The sequence below is a fragment of the Theropithecus gelada genome, chromosome 9, assembly GCF_003255815.1.
Source record: "Theropithecus gelada isolate Dixy chromosome 9, Tgel_1.0, whole genome shotgun sequence".
NCBI lineage: Eukaryota > Metazoa > Chordata > Mammalia > Primates > Cercopithecidae > Theropithecus > Theropithecus gelada.
In genome coordinates this window covers 95,874,146-95,891,420 of record NC_037677.1, presented here as the reverse complement: position 1 = coordinate 95,891,420, position 17,275 = coordinate 95,874,146, and the positions used below count along the sequence as shown (strand labels likewise).

The 17,275-nt window shown below is 44.9% G+C and overlaps 1 protein-coding gene across 5 annotated transcripts in view; it reads right to left on the bottom strand.

Annotated features, from left to right (window-relative positions):
• The window catches only part of CNNM1 (cyclin and CBS domain divalent metal cation transport mediator 1), a 68,638-nt gene extending 51,668 nt beyond the window's left edge, over nt 1-16,970 (bottom strand). For all 5 annotated transcript variants that reach the window (XR_003121137.1, XM_025396718.1, XM_025396720.1 and 2 more), the window contains exon 1: nt 15,109-16,970. Coding sequence is in view for 4 of the 5 variants with exons in the window: in XM_025396718.1 (XP_025252503.1) it covers nt 15,109-16,681 (1,573 nt within the window). In the remaining variant the exon portion in view is untranslated. The remainder of the gene's footprint in view (nt 1-15,108) is intronic.
• Nucleotides 16,971-17,275: the final 305 nt, after the last annotated feature.

Sequence of the window (17,275 nt, the reverse complement as noted above, 5' to 3'; positions counted from 1 at the left end):
ACTACTATGTCAAAACGTATCATGCTTATTCTCCATTCATAAAATAGCTGGTCCAGAGGCAATCCAGAGCCAAGTGTGGTGGCTCATAATTCCAGCACTTTGGGAAGCTGAAGCAGGAGGATCACTTGAGACCATGAGTTTGAGACCACCCTGGGCAAGATGGTAAGACCCCACCATCTCTTAAAAATTTTTTCTTTAAATTAAAAAATATAAAAGAAAACAAAAATAAAATAACTGGTCCAAGAATACTCAGCCAATAAATGGTGAAGCCAAAACTGGGCCCTGGCTAGGATTTGCAGAAAGCTTCAAGACCCAACTAGAAAAGGCTGGATACATTAAGCTCAGGCCTCTCAGATACAGAACTGGTCTTGGAGACTGCCTGGGTGGCCAGTTTGACTCTCTCTCCAGGTTCAGACTAACCATACCCAGGATCCCCTGCTTAAAAATCCCATGGTGACCCAGAGTGATTTGGCTAAGCTTTGGCAGATGGTGTCATTCTCAGGACACAAACCAACCTCAGATATGAGGATGATACACTGAAAGGCAAATATGGCCAACTTTAGTCATCACTTAGTTCTGGGCCAGCCAGGGAGTGTGGTCAGTCTAGGCTCGTCCCTGTGAGAAGAGAGACATGTGGACTCTCAGGGGCACTATTCGAAGTAAGCTAGACACCTGAGATGATCTTTAAATCCACACTTTTGAAGGTTCTCATTGCAGCTGCAGACAGCCTACAGATTCTTCAGTGTTCTCCACATCATTTTTGGTCTGAACCAAGCTGAATCCTGAGACTCCATTTCCCAGTTTTTGCCATAGTAGTTTCTGCAATACCTACTGTACATTGGGTGCATATGTTACCTCTGGTCTTCATCATATCTCTGCAAAAGGGAGATTGTTATTACTAAAATATAGATGAGTAAACGGAGATTTGGAAAAATAAAGTGACTTATCCGAGGACAAATATTAGTACGTGATGGAGCCAGGAACAACCCCAGGTCTGTCTGCCTCCTGATCTTGTGCTCTTTCCAACACAATGCAGACTCCACATTCCAGGCCAAATCTCAGGTTTACTGTCTCTGACGTGTTAATGGCAATGGGCACATATTCTGTAAATGCCTAGAGGCTGCAGGAAGGCATGCTGAGCTAATGCCTGGCACCTCCCTAGTGATTAGCAAGGGAGGAGAAAGGCTTTGACCTGGGAAGGGGAAAGGAGTCACAATTCCACCTCCTCGCTACACTTATGCCTTCAAGTCCAAGCCTTCCTATGTTTAGCCTGATATTTTATTTTAGTAGACTGCTTGGAGCTTTGAGGAGTTTTGTTTATATGGCTGTGATATTTGTTTATATGGTCAGGTTTTTTTATTTGCCTGAGATGTCTGAGGAAGGGCAGAGTGATGGGGGAGGAAACTGAATTCTAACTGACGACAGGATAAAAGAAATAGAAGGAACCTCCCACGGCCCAATTTTCATCCCCTGGGCCCTACCCAAAGTAAACTGCTTTCAATTTTGTTTTCTTATTATATACAGTTTTACATGGGCTGGATCAGAGAGAGAAAGAACTTGTTATACAAGATGACTAACTGTATACAATTCATTTAACTAGATCAGGGAGGTAAGAGGCAAATGGTGGAGTCTCTTTAGGGCTATACAGGAATTGTCTTCAGCCTTCACAGTAAACTCACAATGTAGTATCACTATTCCCCCCACCCCTCCTTGTTTTTTTGTAGATGGAGTCTCGCTCTGTTGCCTAGGCTGGAGTGCAATGGCATGATCTCAGCTCACTGCAACCTCCACCTCCCGAGTTCAAGTGATTCTCCCGCCTCAGCCTCCTGAGTAGCTGGGATTACAGGCACCCGCCATCATGCTTGGCTAATTTTTATATTTTTGTAGAGATGGGGTTTCACCATGTTGACCAGGCTGGTCTTGAACTCCTGACCTCAGGTGATCCGCCCACCTCAGCCTCTCAAAGTGCTGGGATAACAGGGGTGAGCCACCACACCTGGCCTATCTTCTTTCTTCTTAAAAGGGGAATAGGCCGGGTGCAGTGACTCATGCCTGTAATCCCAGCACTTTGGGAGGCCGAGGCGGGCTGATCACCTGAGGTAAGGAGTTTGAGACCAGCCTGGCCAATATAGTGAAACCCTATCTCTACTAAAAAAAAAACAAGACAAAAATTAGCTGGGCATGGTGGCAGGTGCCCAGCTAATTTTCGTTTTGTTTCAGCTACTGAAGAGGCTGAGGCAGGAGAATCGCTTGAACCCAGGAGGCAGAGTTTACAGTGAGCCGAGACCATGTCACGGCACTCCAGCCTGGGCAACAGAGGGAGACTCCATCTCAAAACAAAAAAACAAAACAAAACAAAAAAGAAGGAAGACAAGTCTCAGAGTGATATAGTGAACTGCCCCAGTCATAGCTAGTCAACGAAGGTGCTGGGATCTGAGTTCAGGCCTCTGGGCCCCTCTGTCTGTGTCCATGACTCCATGGTCTGAGATGGCAAGTCAGACATGTGAGTTCTGGTTCCACCTCTGTCACTAACATTGAGCAGGACACTTCTGTCTTTAGATCTCTGGTGCTGCATATACAAAACAGGGGTAAAAAATGCTGACCTCACATTTATGGTGAGCACAAAATGAATTATTAAATTGGACATTTTGTTTATATGGCTGTGATATTTGTTTATATGGCCATTAAAAACATTTGCTAATAAATAAACGTAACGCCTTTGCAACCATGAGGGATTATCATTGCTCTTTTTAGTATTTGTCCTTTCTGTGCCTCAGCTTTCTCAGTCATAAAAGATGTACCAGCCGGTCACGGTGACTCATGCCTGTAATCCCAGCACTTTGGGAGGCTGAGGTGGGCAGATCACCTGAGGTCAGGAGTTTGAGACCAGCTTGACCAACATGGTGAAACCCCGTCTCTACTAAAAATACAAAAATCAGCCAGGAGTGGTGGTGGGTGCCAATAATCCCAGCTACTTAAGAGGCTGAGGCGGGAGAATCACTTGAACTGGGGAGGTGGAGGTTGCAGTGAGCCAAAATTGTGCCACTGCACTCCAGCCTGGGTGACAAAAGTGAGAATCCATCTCAAAAAAAAAAAAAAAGGTGGGACCAGGTTCCATTTCTGGTTCTAAAATTCTATGCTTTTATAAGTCTAAACAGCTCTGGGCTACAAAACAGTTCGGTTTCACAGGGTACTTCTTTGCAATGATATATACCAGAATTTTAACAGTGCTAACAGTTAGAGCCTCCTGTGTTTATGAAGGGCTCCGAGCTCCTAATCTTTGTATCTTAATATTTGAAAGCCTCCTTTGGAATGAGATGAGAAATAGCTACCCTGACACATGCTAGATTTTTTTTTAAACCTATACAATCAAGTGAAATCACTCTCTACTAAATCAGGAAGAGAAACACAAAAATGTTATTCTACCAATCGTGCAGCAACTACCTTGATTTGGAAAAACAAAACTGTCCCTTTCTGTAGCTTAAAAAAAAGGCTGTGCTTTATAGTAATTATCCTGCTCTACTTTATCAGAAATAATCAACACCTTTATCACAAAATAACTTCTTGAGCCACTAAAGGCAATTATAAAAAAGCCAACCGTGTCATCCAAAGCACCATGGTAACCAACAGCACTAGGGCATGAAAAAATAGTTGTTCGTCACTAGAATCTAAGCCAGTTGGTGGTTTGGCTTGCTAAGCAACACTGTAAAAATAGCAGAGTAACAACCCATTATCTGGAGGTCTGACTTCCCACTGTTTTGAATATGGTCCCAGAAAGAACTGTCCCAGGTCTCTCCATTGACTCCATACCCTAGGCTTATAGTCAAAACCTGACTAATCATTTAACCAACGAGTACTGATGGAAGCATACTGTATATCAGGCACATGATTCTCAACATGGTATTCACTTAGTTTATCAGTGCAACAGAAACTAAAGTGAACACAGGAAGAGTGGGTTTGTGGAGAATGGTGGAGCAGGGATTTGCTGGAGGCAGGTTCAAAGAGAACTAAGAGCTGTTAGCCAGAGGACAGAGAAAAATGTAAAAAATAGGAAATACAGCATAAAATAACTACACTCTCATGATCATGATCCTGCGTCATCAAGAAAAAATTAAGTTATATTTAGAATCCTTTGTTAAGGAAGGCAGGAATGGGTATAAAACATTTCAGAAATATCACCATCAAAAATGGTGAAAACATACGGTTTTAGCATTTGAAGGAAACAAAATTATGTTTGACAAATATCTCCTGCTGCCTAGCTCCCCATTTTGCTGGAATAAAAGCAGCATTATGATAATGGCTTTCCCAGTGTTCAGACACAGTGTCAGCTCCCTCTCTGCCTTTCTTTTTCACCTCAAACTCCTGCCTCAGCTGGAACGTTCTTTGCCTTCATAATTGCTTAGCAGGGTCCTTCTCCTTCTTTTAAGGCTGAGCTGAAATTCCACTTTCTCAGAAAAGTTTTCTCAGATCATCCAAGGACTATTTCTCCCTTTCCTTTTCACCCACAGATGTTTTCTGTGGTGAATTTCTGGATTCCATTGCCTGGACCCTAGGCTGCTTTGTATTATCATTTCCATCATGACCCTTCCTTCTTTCTTGTTCCTGGAGGGCAGGGTCAGCACTGCATTTATATCGATGTCTATCTGCCCAGCCTGGTACTCAGTACATGCTACTGAACTGATCTGCCCAGATGATGTTGAGAGTCAATGGGGGAAAATGGGAGGGTGGCTGGCAGAGGTGGTACTTTCCCTCCTGGATGTTACACAGCCCAAGAGCCTGGCAAGGCACCCATGCTGGCTCTTCTTCCTCAGGGCCTTTGTATGTCTGTTCCTGTCTCCTGGGAAGCTCCTCCTCTGATGAATGCCTTCTCACCGTCCTTTAGGATTCAGCTCAAATACCACTTGGTGAGGGACAGTCTATCTTTACCTATAAGACCAAGTCTATCTATTATATGTTCAGAGCTCCCTATACTTTTTCTTCAACTCACTTAGGACAATTTGTAATTATTTATGGCTTGGTGTCTTTCTCCTACTCGACTGCAAGCCCTAGGAGGGCAGGAATGGTGTCGGTCTTGTCCACACTGCATCCCCAGTGCCTAACACAGGCCTGACAGGGAAGAATGGCCATTCAATACAGGAAGGAAGGAAGGAAGGAAAGAAGGAAGGAAGGAAGGAAGGAAGGAAGGAGACAGAGAGAGAAAGGAAGAAAGAAAGAAAGAGAGAGACAGAGAGAGAGAGAGATGGAGGGACGGAGGGAGAGAAAGAAAGAAGGAAGGAAAGAAGGAAGGAAGGAAAGAAAGAAAGAAAGAAAGAAAAAGAAAGAAAGAAAAGAAAAGAAAAGAATAGAATTGAGGAGAATCTCATTTTGAAAAGCAGCATAACAGCAGCAAATAAAAAGAGAATTTAGAGTTGTTATTGAAGGTCTCAGAATCCCAACATGGGCCTAGAAGGAACTCAGTTTAAGAGAGTACTACTAGGAAAACCCACAGACCTTCCTCGGAGACACCCAAATGCTTTAAGGGAGCGAGAAACACAATCAAATGTATTTGGCAGCTAAAAAATGGAATTGAGATGAGCTATGATATTCTTCAAATAAAAGAATACTCACAAATGATGATAAATAGAAAAAATGGAATTTAACTGCAGCCTGTGGGATTTAGATAGATAATAAAGTTTGACAATGAAGGCTGGTATGGCCTGGAAAAGATAACTAAATTGGAAAAAAGTGTGAATGAGATTCTCTCACAGGTTTTATTAGTGCCCCTTCCAGTTCAGATTCTATTGTTACCTGGCATTTCTTTTGCCAGGCTGGAAAAAAAAGAATATAACAATATTATAACAATCACAATGAAAATGTTTAAAGGAAGAAACCCCACGTTTATCATCTTGAATATTAATTACTTTCCCTTTTTCGTTTCCTTTCATTCTTTCTCTGTATGTACAATGGACTACACTTTGTTTACTGTTTGCTCTATTGTTTAGAAAGTAAGCATCTCATTATACATTTTACTAATTATTATTTAGCAACATTTAACACATTTAAAAATGTAATACGTCTATTTACACCAGTGAAATGTAATTGTGAATGAAAAATTTTATTTTCTTTTATGGAAGACAAAGAATATAGCACTAATGTTTTGGCAGGTTTTTATAGAATTAAGCAATGGAATGGTTATTCTTCCTGAAAAAATAGCTAAGGTCAGCATTTGGAGTGTAAAGTAAAACATTGGCTTTTTGGACTAGATTATTCTGCAGTGAAAAGGTCACATTGTGTGTCTGGGCCAGGAGCACTTACTGGCTGGTTGGACATGCTTTAGGCCAGAGATCCCCAACCTTTTCGGCACCAGGGACTGGTTCTGTGGAAGATGATTTTTCCACGAACTGGGGTGGGAGGGGGGATGGTTTGGGGATGGAACTGTTCCACCTCAGATCATCAGGCATTAGATTCTCATAAGGAGCATGCAACCTAGATTCCTTGCATGGACAATTCACAATAGGGTTCTCGCTCCTAAAGCCCCAGTTGATCTGACAGGAGGTGGGGCTCAGACAGTAATGCTTGCCCACTGCTCACCTTCCACTGTGCGGCCCAGTTCCTACCAGGCCACAAACTGGTACCGGTCTGCAGTCTGGGGGTTGGGATCCCTACTTTAGGCAACAGACCACTTGCAGGAAGACCAAAGATGGAAGAGGATATTTTTAGCTCCATAATGTCTGCCTACCTCACCACTGTATTTCCAGAGTCTAGTACAATGCCTGGCCAAAAGCAGGAGTTCAAAAAATGTTTACTGAATGAATCAATGAATAAGCAAAGACTGAGTATGGATTGTGCAGTAGACTGTGTTACAGCCATGCTAGTGCATAGGTGGAACAACCTAGCATACATGAGTTGTGCTCTGTTGTTTGCAAAGATGGTGTTACTAGTCCAGCAAAGCTAAAATGTTTAATTGAGTTAAATGTCAGTCAGTGCTGTATTACTCAGAAGTCTTTGACTTCAGAACAAAGCTTTATTTCTTTCCCCTGTTGTCTATACAGGACTCGGTGTCTCCTAAAAGCAATCCAATAATAGAGTAGTAAATTTAAGAAGTATGATAAATCTCTACGGCTCCATTTTTAAAATTAGTCTTCCCAAATTATAGAACTCAACCCTGAGGAAACTATAGCAAAAATACCATCCTATAAGAAAATCACTGTTAGGATTAGAATGGGACATTTGATTTGTGCTTGATGGCAGGACAATGGGTTTTTCCTTTGTTTTCTTTTTAAGAATTTCATTAAGATTGTTATTATGTGCAATATATTTTTAATATGACAAAATATTGAGTTACTATTTCAGGACAGTACGATGATTATCCTCACATGATTTTCATACTTCTTTTTTCTACTATTCTATATTTAAATTTTTTTCTGTATAAATTATAGAAAGATAAACTTCAGTAAAAAATTTATAAAAGCAAAATATGACTGGATATAGTGGCTCACACCTGTAATCCTAGCACTTTGGGAGGCTGAGGCTGGTAGATTGCCCGACGAGCTCAGGAGTTCGAGACCACCCTGGGCAACACAGTGAAAACCCGTCTCTACTAAAATACAAAAATTTAGCCGAGCATGGTGGCACATGCCTGGAGTCCCAGCTACTCGGGAGGTTGAGGCAGGAGAATCACTTGAACCTGGGAGGCGAGATCATGCCGCTGCACTCCAGCCTGGGCGACAAAGTGAGACTCCATCTCAAAAAAAAGAAAATGCCACCTAGTCATAGTTATTGTATCCTCCATGTTCCCATTGCATTTTTGCATTTCTAGTATAGCACTTTCATTTTAATGCTTTATGTACCAAGGTCCGTCTTACCCATATCCTGTACTTATATACTGAGACGTGACTTGTAAGTTCAAGGTCACTGGAAGTCATGGGAAAGGTGAGTGTCCAGCTTGCCTTCTAGCTTTGCAAAGGGAAGTGCTACTCATCCACTATGCTCTAGGCTCCTTGGGAACAGAGATTTTTATCTCATACCCCTAACTCTTAGCACAGTGCTTTACATGTGAAAAGAAATTGTTGTAATAAATATTAATAGATGTACCTAAAGAAACTGAGAAACAATATATGCAACACTTTTCTTCTAACACTAACAAACGTCTAAGTTTGATTTGTTCTGCTGCATAGTGCAAAATGATTTAATTCATTTACTAGTGCTCTGCAGATCTCTTCCACTATATTAAAGTTTAACTCCTTTAGTCATCCATTCAGTCTTTAAACAAACATTTATTGAAAATGTACTATGTGTCATATCCATCGTTAGCTGCTGGAGCTACAAAGATAGATAAGATAGTCTTGCCTGGAGATGCTCATTATATGGGTGAGAGGTACTTATAAATACACACTGATAGTATAGCTTGTTAGTTCAATGATTGAGATATGCACATAAAACAATGAAGCTGGCCAAAACATCAATTTTTGTATTTTGGGGTTTATAGGAGAAGTTTCCCAGAGGAGGTGGCCTCTGAGCTGAGTATTAAAGAGCTGGCAATGAATTAGTCAGGCAAAGCATATTCCTGACAGAAGTCCAGTGTGAATAAAGGGACAAAGACAAGAATAGCACAGTGCACCACAGAGTTCAGCATTGCTGGAGGGTAAAGCTGTGGCAGGGAGTGGTGAGTGATGAGGCCGAAGGGGAGGGCAGGAAGCAGGTCATGAGTGCATTGCTGGCTGCCTTACCAGCTTAGCTCTTCTCCCGTAGGCAGCGGGGAGCTGCAGAATGGTTTTAAGCAGTGACGTTACTGGAGATTATTTTAGTGGCACTGGAGAGAATGAATTTGAGGGAGATAAAAATGTGAAAAAGTGTAACTTCTTAGGAGGCATTTGCATAAATGAGTAATAGACTTGTGTTTATATTTAATAATCATAGCTAACATCTACTTAGTACTTATATGACAGGTAGTAAGTTAGCATAATGCAATAGTCTTAATATTTCACACAATCTTATGAGTAAATATTAGTATTATTTTCATTTGAAATAATGAAACAGACATAAACAGTTAAGTAATTTGCCCAGGGCCAGTATCAACTCAGGCATTCTAGTAAGTCTTATGTTCCTTTTTTGAGACAGGGTCTCATTCTGTTGCCCGCACTGGAGTTCAGTGGCATGATCTTGACTTACTGCAACCTCTGCCTCCCAGACTCAAGCAAGTCTCCTGCCTCAGCCTCCTGAGTAGCTGGGATTACAGGTGTGCACCACTGCTGCCCAGCTAATTTTTGTATTTTTAGTAGAGACGGGGTTTCACCATGTTGGCAGGCTGGTCTCTAACTCCTGACCTCAAATGATCCACCTGCCTTGGCCTCCCAAAGTGCTAGAATCACAGGTGTGAGCTACTACGCCCGGCCAAATCTTATGTTCTTAATCACTATCCTGTTTGCTTAATTTCTGTCTCCTGTATTAGAATGAAGCTCTATGCAGACAAGGACTATGTTGGTGGTGTTCTCCACTGTGCCAACACAACTATTTGTTGAATAAAATCAGTGAATAACTAAGTGGAAGAAATAGTGGATTACATTATGTACGGGTTTAAGAAATCGTCATGTACTGCTTAACTATGGAGACACTCTCTGAGAAATTCATTGCTAGGCAATTTCATGATTGTGTGAACGTCGTAAAATGTACTCACACAGAACCTAGAGGATATAGTGCACTACACATATAGGCTATCTGTTATAACCTATTGCTCCTAGGCTACAAACCTGTAGAGCATGTTACTGTACTGAATACTGTAGGTAATTGTAACACAATGGTAAGTATTTGCATATCTAAACACAGTAAAGGTAATGTGTTGCCTTACAACGATGTTAGGTGTTATGACTGCTAGGATATGACTAGGTGATAGGAATTTTTCAGCTCTAGTGTAATCTTATGGGACCACCATTGTACATGCAGCCCATCATTGACCAAAATGACATATGACTGCAGTTGGATGCAATATTGGCATCCAATTATTTGACCAGCTTTGGTGATTGTTATGGACTGAATGCTTGTCTTCCCACAAAATTCGTATGTTGAAGCCCTAACAACCCCCAGAGAGGCCTCTAAGGAAGTACAGTGGTTAAGATTAAATGAGGGCATAAGGGTGGGCCCTAATCCAACAGGACTGGTGTCTTTCTAAGAAGGGAGGACCAGAACCTCTTGCTCTCTGTGGGCATGCACTGAGGAAAGGCCACGGAGAGAAGGCACCCATCTGCAAGCCAGGAAGAGCGTCCTTACCAGAAACTGAGTTGGCCAGAACCTTGGTCTTGGCTTTGAAGCCTCGAATTGTGAGAAAACAAATTTCTGTTGTTTAACTCACCAGTCTATGCTATTTTGTGATGACAGCCTATGCAGACTAAGACAATGATTAATAGGATGAGGTGAATGCAAAGGAGAGCGTTCTAGCCTGGGTGACTAAAGGCACAAGTGATGCCACTTATTCGGGATAGAGGCCCATGAAGAGGAAGAGGAGAGATTTGCTGAGACTAAGGAACAACATTAACTATTCTGTATTTAGAGGTCACCTCACTCAAACATAGAAATATAGAAGTTAGGTATTTAAAACCATTTATTCAATAAATGTTTATACATCCCCTAGCCATGGTGGTCACTGTACTTGCCCTGATAATACAAAGTAAATAAGATTCATTCTCTGCCCTCAATGAACTTACAGTTCAGTGGGGAGAAATATTGTTCCCTTTTGTAAACCTAGCACTCTAGTGTGAAAAACCATTTTCCTCTTCCCCACTGCTAAAGACTTGCAACTCGTAAGAAGTAAAAAGATAAAATCCCATATCATCACCTGTAACTGCAGAGTTGTTTAAGATTGGACAAGAGAAGGTATATAGAAATGTTCTGTCAAGCGCAATATGCATGTTAGCAATTACTGTAATTATAAAGCTACATCACTGACCTCCAGAAACTGGAGGTGAATCAGCCATGGGCAGCAATCAGAGGTGAAAAAGCTACCTTTGAACCCTGTGGGTGGCAGGCATTCCAGGATGGAGGAAGGAATAAGATGGGTGAAGCAGGGAAAGAACAGGCTTTGGGGTCCTACAGATGTAGTTCACATCACAATTCAGTTATTAGTTATGGAAAGTTGTACAAGTCATGTTATTGATCCGAGCTTTAGTTTCTTCAACTGTAAAATGGGGTTAATAACATCTACCCAGGAGGGTTGTTCTGAGTATGTAAAGGGCCTGGCATGGTGCCTGGAAGAACTGATAGTGCTCAATTAATGGTAACTGTGGCTTCTATTAATATCATTCTTCTACCTTCTAAGGGATTTGTTGGTGGTTAAGTTACTTGAGATGCAAGGAAGTAAGAAAAATGGAAGAGCTATTAAAGACCTGCTTTAAAAATTATTTTTTAATTAATTATTTATTTATTTTGAGACAGAGTCTTGGTCTGTCACCCAGGCTGGAGTACAGTGGTGCAATCTCGGCTCACTGCAACCTCCGCCTCCTATCTCAGCAATTCTCCTGTCTCAGCCTCCCAATTAACTGGGATTACAGGTGTGTGCCACCACACCTGGCTAATTTTTGTATTTTTAGTAGAGATGAAGTTTCACCATGTTGGCCAGGCTGGTCACCAACTCCTGACCTCAGGTGATCCACCCACCTCGGCCTCCCAAAGTGCTGGGATTACAGGCGTGAGCCACCGCGCCCAGCCAAAAAAGTTATTTTTAAAGGCAAAGAAAAGCAGTTCAACCCAGCTTTCATCTCCTAACCTATGGTGCAAATGTATAACTCCTAAAGAAAATGACCACTATGTTATACGGCTTGCAGCCTGAGGACATCCACCTTCTTCATTATGTCTCATATTCTATTCTAAGCAGATCTACCAAACACTGTTAATAAGGGGTCTCTGAAGGCAATGCTTCTCAAACTTTAATGTCACATAGGAGCCACCTGGAGGCTTGCTAGAATGCAGATTTTCATTCAGTGGATTTAGGGTAAGGCATAAAATTCTGCATTTCTAATATGTTCCCAGGTGAGACTCATGCTGCTCTTTCATGGACCTTACTTTGAGGAAGTAGCAAGGCTATGAAAGGAAGTGGAAATATCTTCCTTGGCATAGTATTCTCTATAATGGCTTGCTTCTCTTTAGTGATCTACGTAAAAACAAAGTAGCCATTAATAGAACACTAAAGGAACTTTTTTCAGACCACGTTTAGAAACTCTGAACAGGGATTCATTTCAGATCAATATCAACTTTTTGGAACAGCTTACTATGTACAAGGCACTGTGTAAGGTGCTGGGGATATAAGAGTTGATATGACAATTCCTACTTCAAAACACTGCTCATTATGCCCTGTATATTGCTAACCTCCTGAGGACAGTCTTCTTGTCTCCCCTGTTGCCTAAAACTGTACAGATGTTTAAAAAATACTAAATGAGGCTGGGTGCAGTGGCTCTCTACTAAAAATACAAAAATTAGCCAGGCTTGGTGCTGTACTCCTGTACTCACAGCTACTTGGGAGGCTGAGGCAGAAGAATTGCTTGAACCCAGGAGACAGAGGTTGCAGTGAGCCGAGATGGCGCCACTGCATTCCAGCCTGGGCGACAGAGTGAAACTCCGTCTCAAACAAACAAACAAACAAACAAAAAACAAACAAAAAAACCTAAACAAGTGAATGAGTTCATAGGAGTTTCACTTAAAACATCTTCTGCCAGCATATGACAATGACACACTGCTCTGTGTCTTAACTATCACTTTTAAGAGGTGACTGAGTTAAAATGAGGCCAGTAGGGTGGGCCTAATCCAATCTGACTGGTGTCCCTGCTAGAAGAGAAAATTTGGTCACACAAGGAGACACCAGGGATGCATGCATACAGAGGAAATACCATGTCAGGACACAGAAGGTGGTGACTGCAAGCCAAGGAGAGATGCCTCAGAAGAAACCAAACCTGCCCAGACACCTTGATCTCAGACTGCTAGCCTCCAGATCTTTGACAAAATAAATTTCTGTGGTTTATGCCCCCCAATGCCCAGATCTAAGACTCTACTTCTCTAAGATACACAAAATATCAGCACAATTCTAAGAGTGGATAGATGAACCTCAAGTTGCAGTGGGAGCTATGAATGCAAGGATTAAGGTGAGATGGACTGAACAGGGTGAAACAGCAGCCGAAAATGGACTAAAATAGCTGCCATATATACATTTCTCTCCCTTTTCATCATACCAACACAAAGTCTAGGGCTGTTCTCTCAAATCTGAGACTGAAAGTAGCTTTTAGACCTTTTCCCCCCTCCCAGGCTACATTTTAATATTTAATATGATTTCAAAATATTGTGACAGGAACAAGACCCCAGATTTGTTTGTATTCAAAGTTCTAAAGATTATTTATGATGTTAAAGTAGTGAGATTGAATTTTTCCTTTTCCTTCCTTCCTTCCTTCTTTCCTTCCTTCCTTCCCTCCCTCCCCCCCTTCCCTCCCTCCCTCCCACCCTCCCTCCCTCCCTCCCTCCCTCCCTCCCTCCCTTCCTTCCTTCCTTTCTTCCTTCCTTCCTTCCTTCCTCTCTCTCTTTCTCGCTTTCTTTCTTTCTTTTTTGAGACAGGGTCTTGCTCTGTAATCCAGGCTACAGTTCAGTGGCATAATCATAGCTCACTGCAGCCTTGGGCTCAAATTATCATGGATTACATTTTTGACAAAAAAATTTATACAAAATGCAGTCAAATGAGAGTACTGCTAGCCACAAGGAAGCTAGATCTGAAGCCTGAATCTAAAGTCAAGGGATTGATTTTTTGGTTTTTGTTTTTAATAAACATTCCAACTCATATCAGATGAGTGCCTCCTTCAAAGGAGTCATTCTGGAAAGTTCTACATTTATTCTAATTGTGTCCCTGTTTTCAAATTATGATGTCTGGAGTTGCTTTCAGGGTTTGTGAGATAGTCTTTTGAATGGTCTCAATGTTGATTCTTGAAAGTAGATTTGATTTTAAAAAACAGTCAAGGGTTCTGGGCGAAATCTGGTGAACTAGGGGGGCAGTCAAACTGTGTAATGCCAAGAAGAGTGACTCTAATGTACCCAGGCTGATTTTTCTTGAGTGAATTTATAGTCACCAGAAGGCACTTTCTGAAGACAAACTCAGACATGAAGTAAACAAGTTATAAGCATGACATCAAGCCTGAGTTTGGAGAGGAGGGTTGGAGGATGGTGACTGCACTGAAGGAAACCCCACTCATTTGGGTATGCAAGTTTTCTAGGATCTCCTCTACCCAGAATATTTCTTCAGGTTCAGATCTATCCTATTTCACAGGACCACAGTTCCCAGAATTACAAGGATCCTACTGCCTTAGTCAACTTTCAACCCCCAATCTGAGTACTTCCCTCCCCCCTCAAAGACAGCGTCTTGTTCTTTTGTACAGTGGTGGGATTACAGCTCACTGCAGCTTTGAACTCTTGGGCTCAAGTAATCCTCCCGCCTGAGCTTCCCAAAGTGCTGGGATTACAAGCATGAGCCACCGCACCAGGCCCTGAACCTGAGTACTTGATATGTGTGCAGCCAATACCTGATGGGAAGTTAAATATGGGGAAGAATGTCTAAGGTGTTTGGGTTTAGTCTACATGATTCAAAAGGCAGAAGAGTTAGGAGGATTTGGAGACACAAATTTCTGCTCTATATGGGGAAGACATTGTCAGCCACTGGAGCTGTCCAGCAATGGGACTAGTTTGCTCTGTAAATAGCTTTCAGCCCTGGGAGTTTAAAGCAAAGGCTACTTGTATGGGAACCTGTAGAGGTGCCTCCTGTAATAGGTGGGGAGCTATGCAATGACCTTCAAGGGCTATCTCCGACCTACACAGTATCTGACACTTGGTAGGCGTTGGAAAAACACTGGTGGAATGGAATAAATAAGGAATATGTTGCATCTTGTGAGTCAAGTAGAGGGGAAGAGGCCTGGGGCTCAATCAGGAGCAAGAAGTGAGGTAGAAGTGAGATGAAAATAGCCAGGGAGCCAAGAGGTAGAGTCTTCCTTGGGTTTTTGGTACCATAGGAGAGAAAGTGCTTTGGGTACCTAGAGCCTCACGTGGTTAGGAAAGGATAAAACCTTTGAAGGGGATAGGAGTTGGGGGAGAAGATAGACTCCTGCTCACCCTTCTTAAACTCCTCCAGTACCGTGTCCAGTCGGGTGTCATTGAAAACACAATGCAGGGGCCGGTTGTAGAAGCGGGTGACAGTGAGGAGCGGGGTGCAGTCGTCGGGGTCCACGAAGGCCAAGTCCTTGACAAATAAAATGTCCACAATGTTGTGCCGCTGGTCGCCCTCATACACTGGGATGCGAGTGTAGCCGCTGCGCAGGATCTCGGAGACAGTGGCGAAATCGAGCACCGCGTCTGAGCGCAGCATGAAGCAGTCTCCCAGGGGGGTCAGCACCTCCTCCACCACTTTGGTGCGCAGCTCCAGGGCACCCTGTATGATGTTGAGCTCCTCCTTCACCAGGTCGCTGTAGGGGTCTGCGGCCCGCAACGTCTCCAGCAGCTTCTCCCGCGTGTAGAAGGTGCTTATCTCCTGGCGCAGCGCCCAGTCCAGCAGGCGGCCCAGCGGGTAGCACACGGGAAAGGCGGCTGCCATCAGAAGCCGGGTCAGGCACACGCTGTGCGAGGCGATGGCCAGCCCATGCCGCGAACACACTGAGTAGGGGCAGATTTCGGCGCCCAGGAATACCGCGCCGGTGCACACGAGCGCCGGCAGCCAAGGGAAGTGGATCCCCTCTTCGCTGTAGTCTTCCCCGGTGCCCCCGACGCCCGGCGGCAGCGAGGCGTACAGCCAGCCAGCCAGGGCCGCGTTGGCTCCGGCTTGGCCCAGGAGCAGGGTGCAGAGCAGATGGGTCCCCCTGCCGCGAACGGCCTGCACGCGGCGCGCCTGCTCCTGCTCGGCGGCCGAGCCGCTGTTCCGCAGCACCCGTAACTCCACCGGGTCCAGCGACAGCAGGCTCAGGCGCAGGCCGCTGAACAGGGCCGACAAAGCTAGCAGCAGGAGCGCCCCGAGCGCCCGCAGCCACGCAGGAGGCAGCAGGTCCCCGCCTGGGCCGTACAACCGCGGGCGGACGCGCAGCAGGAAGCCGCCGGCGGCACCGTGGTGGTGCCACGAGCGCCCATCCCAGGCGCAGAGCGAAAAGAGCTTCCCGCCACCGCCCGCGCCGCCCCGCTCCGCCTCGCCCTTGCGCAGCTCCCGCACTCGCACCTGGACCAGGGCCGAGCCTGCCACGCCCCCGGGACGCAAGGGCCCCAGGACTTCCACGTCCGATGCCCAGTCGCTCTGCTCCCGGCAGCGCTGCGGTCCCGGGGGGCGCGTGGGGACCGCGCTAGGGGCCACGCTGCTACCGCCCGGGGGCTCCTCGATGAACACGAGCCGCGGAGCCCAGTCGCCGGTGCCATTTTCCCCCGAGGAGAGGGTCGGTGAGGGCACCGGTGCGGCGGTCGCCGGCGGTCCTGGCTGGAAATAGACACGCAGGAGGAAGCTGGTGCCTTCGGCGGCGCGCAGGGTGCCCCCTTCCAGGGACACGCGGCCTCCAGCAGTGTCCTCTGGCCGCAGGCCCAGCAGCCAGGCGGCGGCGGCCGGGGGCCGAGGAGACAGGGAAAAGAAGAGCAGAAGCACAGCGCCTCGGCTGCAGCAGTCCCGGAGCCTGACACCCACCGCTGCTGCCGCCGCCGCGGCCGCCGCCATCCTGCAACCAGCGCTGCTGCACGTGATACTGCAGAAAGCCGAGCGAGAGCTGGAGGGAGGAGGAGCCGGAGCCGGGAACCCAGCCGCAGGCAGGTCACCACGTGTACGCCCACTGCGCGCGTGGGCTGGTGGCGGTGGGCATTCAGACTCCGCCTGGGCAGGGGGTCCCCGCGGGAGGCTGGAGGTGGCCAGGCATCACCACACTGTGCGTAGCCGAAACACACTTCGGTATATCTGGGCTGCAGCCTGAAAAGTCTCGGCTTGCAAGACGGCCTCCTACTCCAAAAGTAAGGTGCCCCTCTGCGAACTCCTACCCGGCAGTAATTCCCTGCCGGCTCCACTGCTTCCCCATTGGCCCGGGAAATTTCCCAGCTTTTTGCTTCTCCTGCCACTTGCATTCCCCCTTCTGGTCAAAAGAATATTCTGGAGTCAAGTCTTGAATATGTGAAAACTTTTAGCCTCAACTCCAGCCGACCTTTCATTATTGTAAAAATTTCTGAATTATTTAAGTTCAATTCTTAGTTAAGATCCGAATGTCTATCAATATGAAACTGTTGAAATAAATGAAACCACTGTGCAATGGAATACTATATG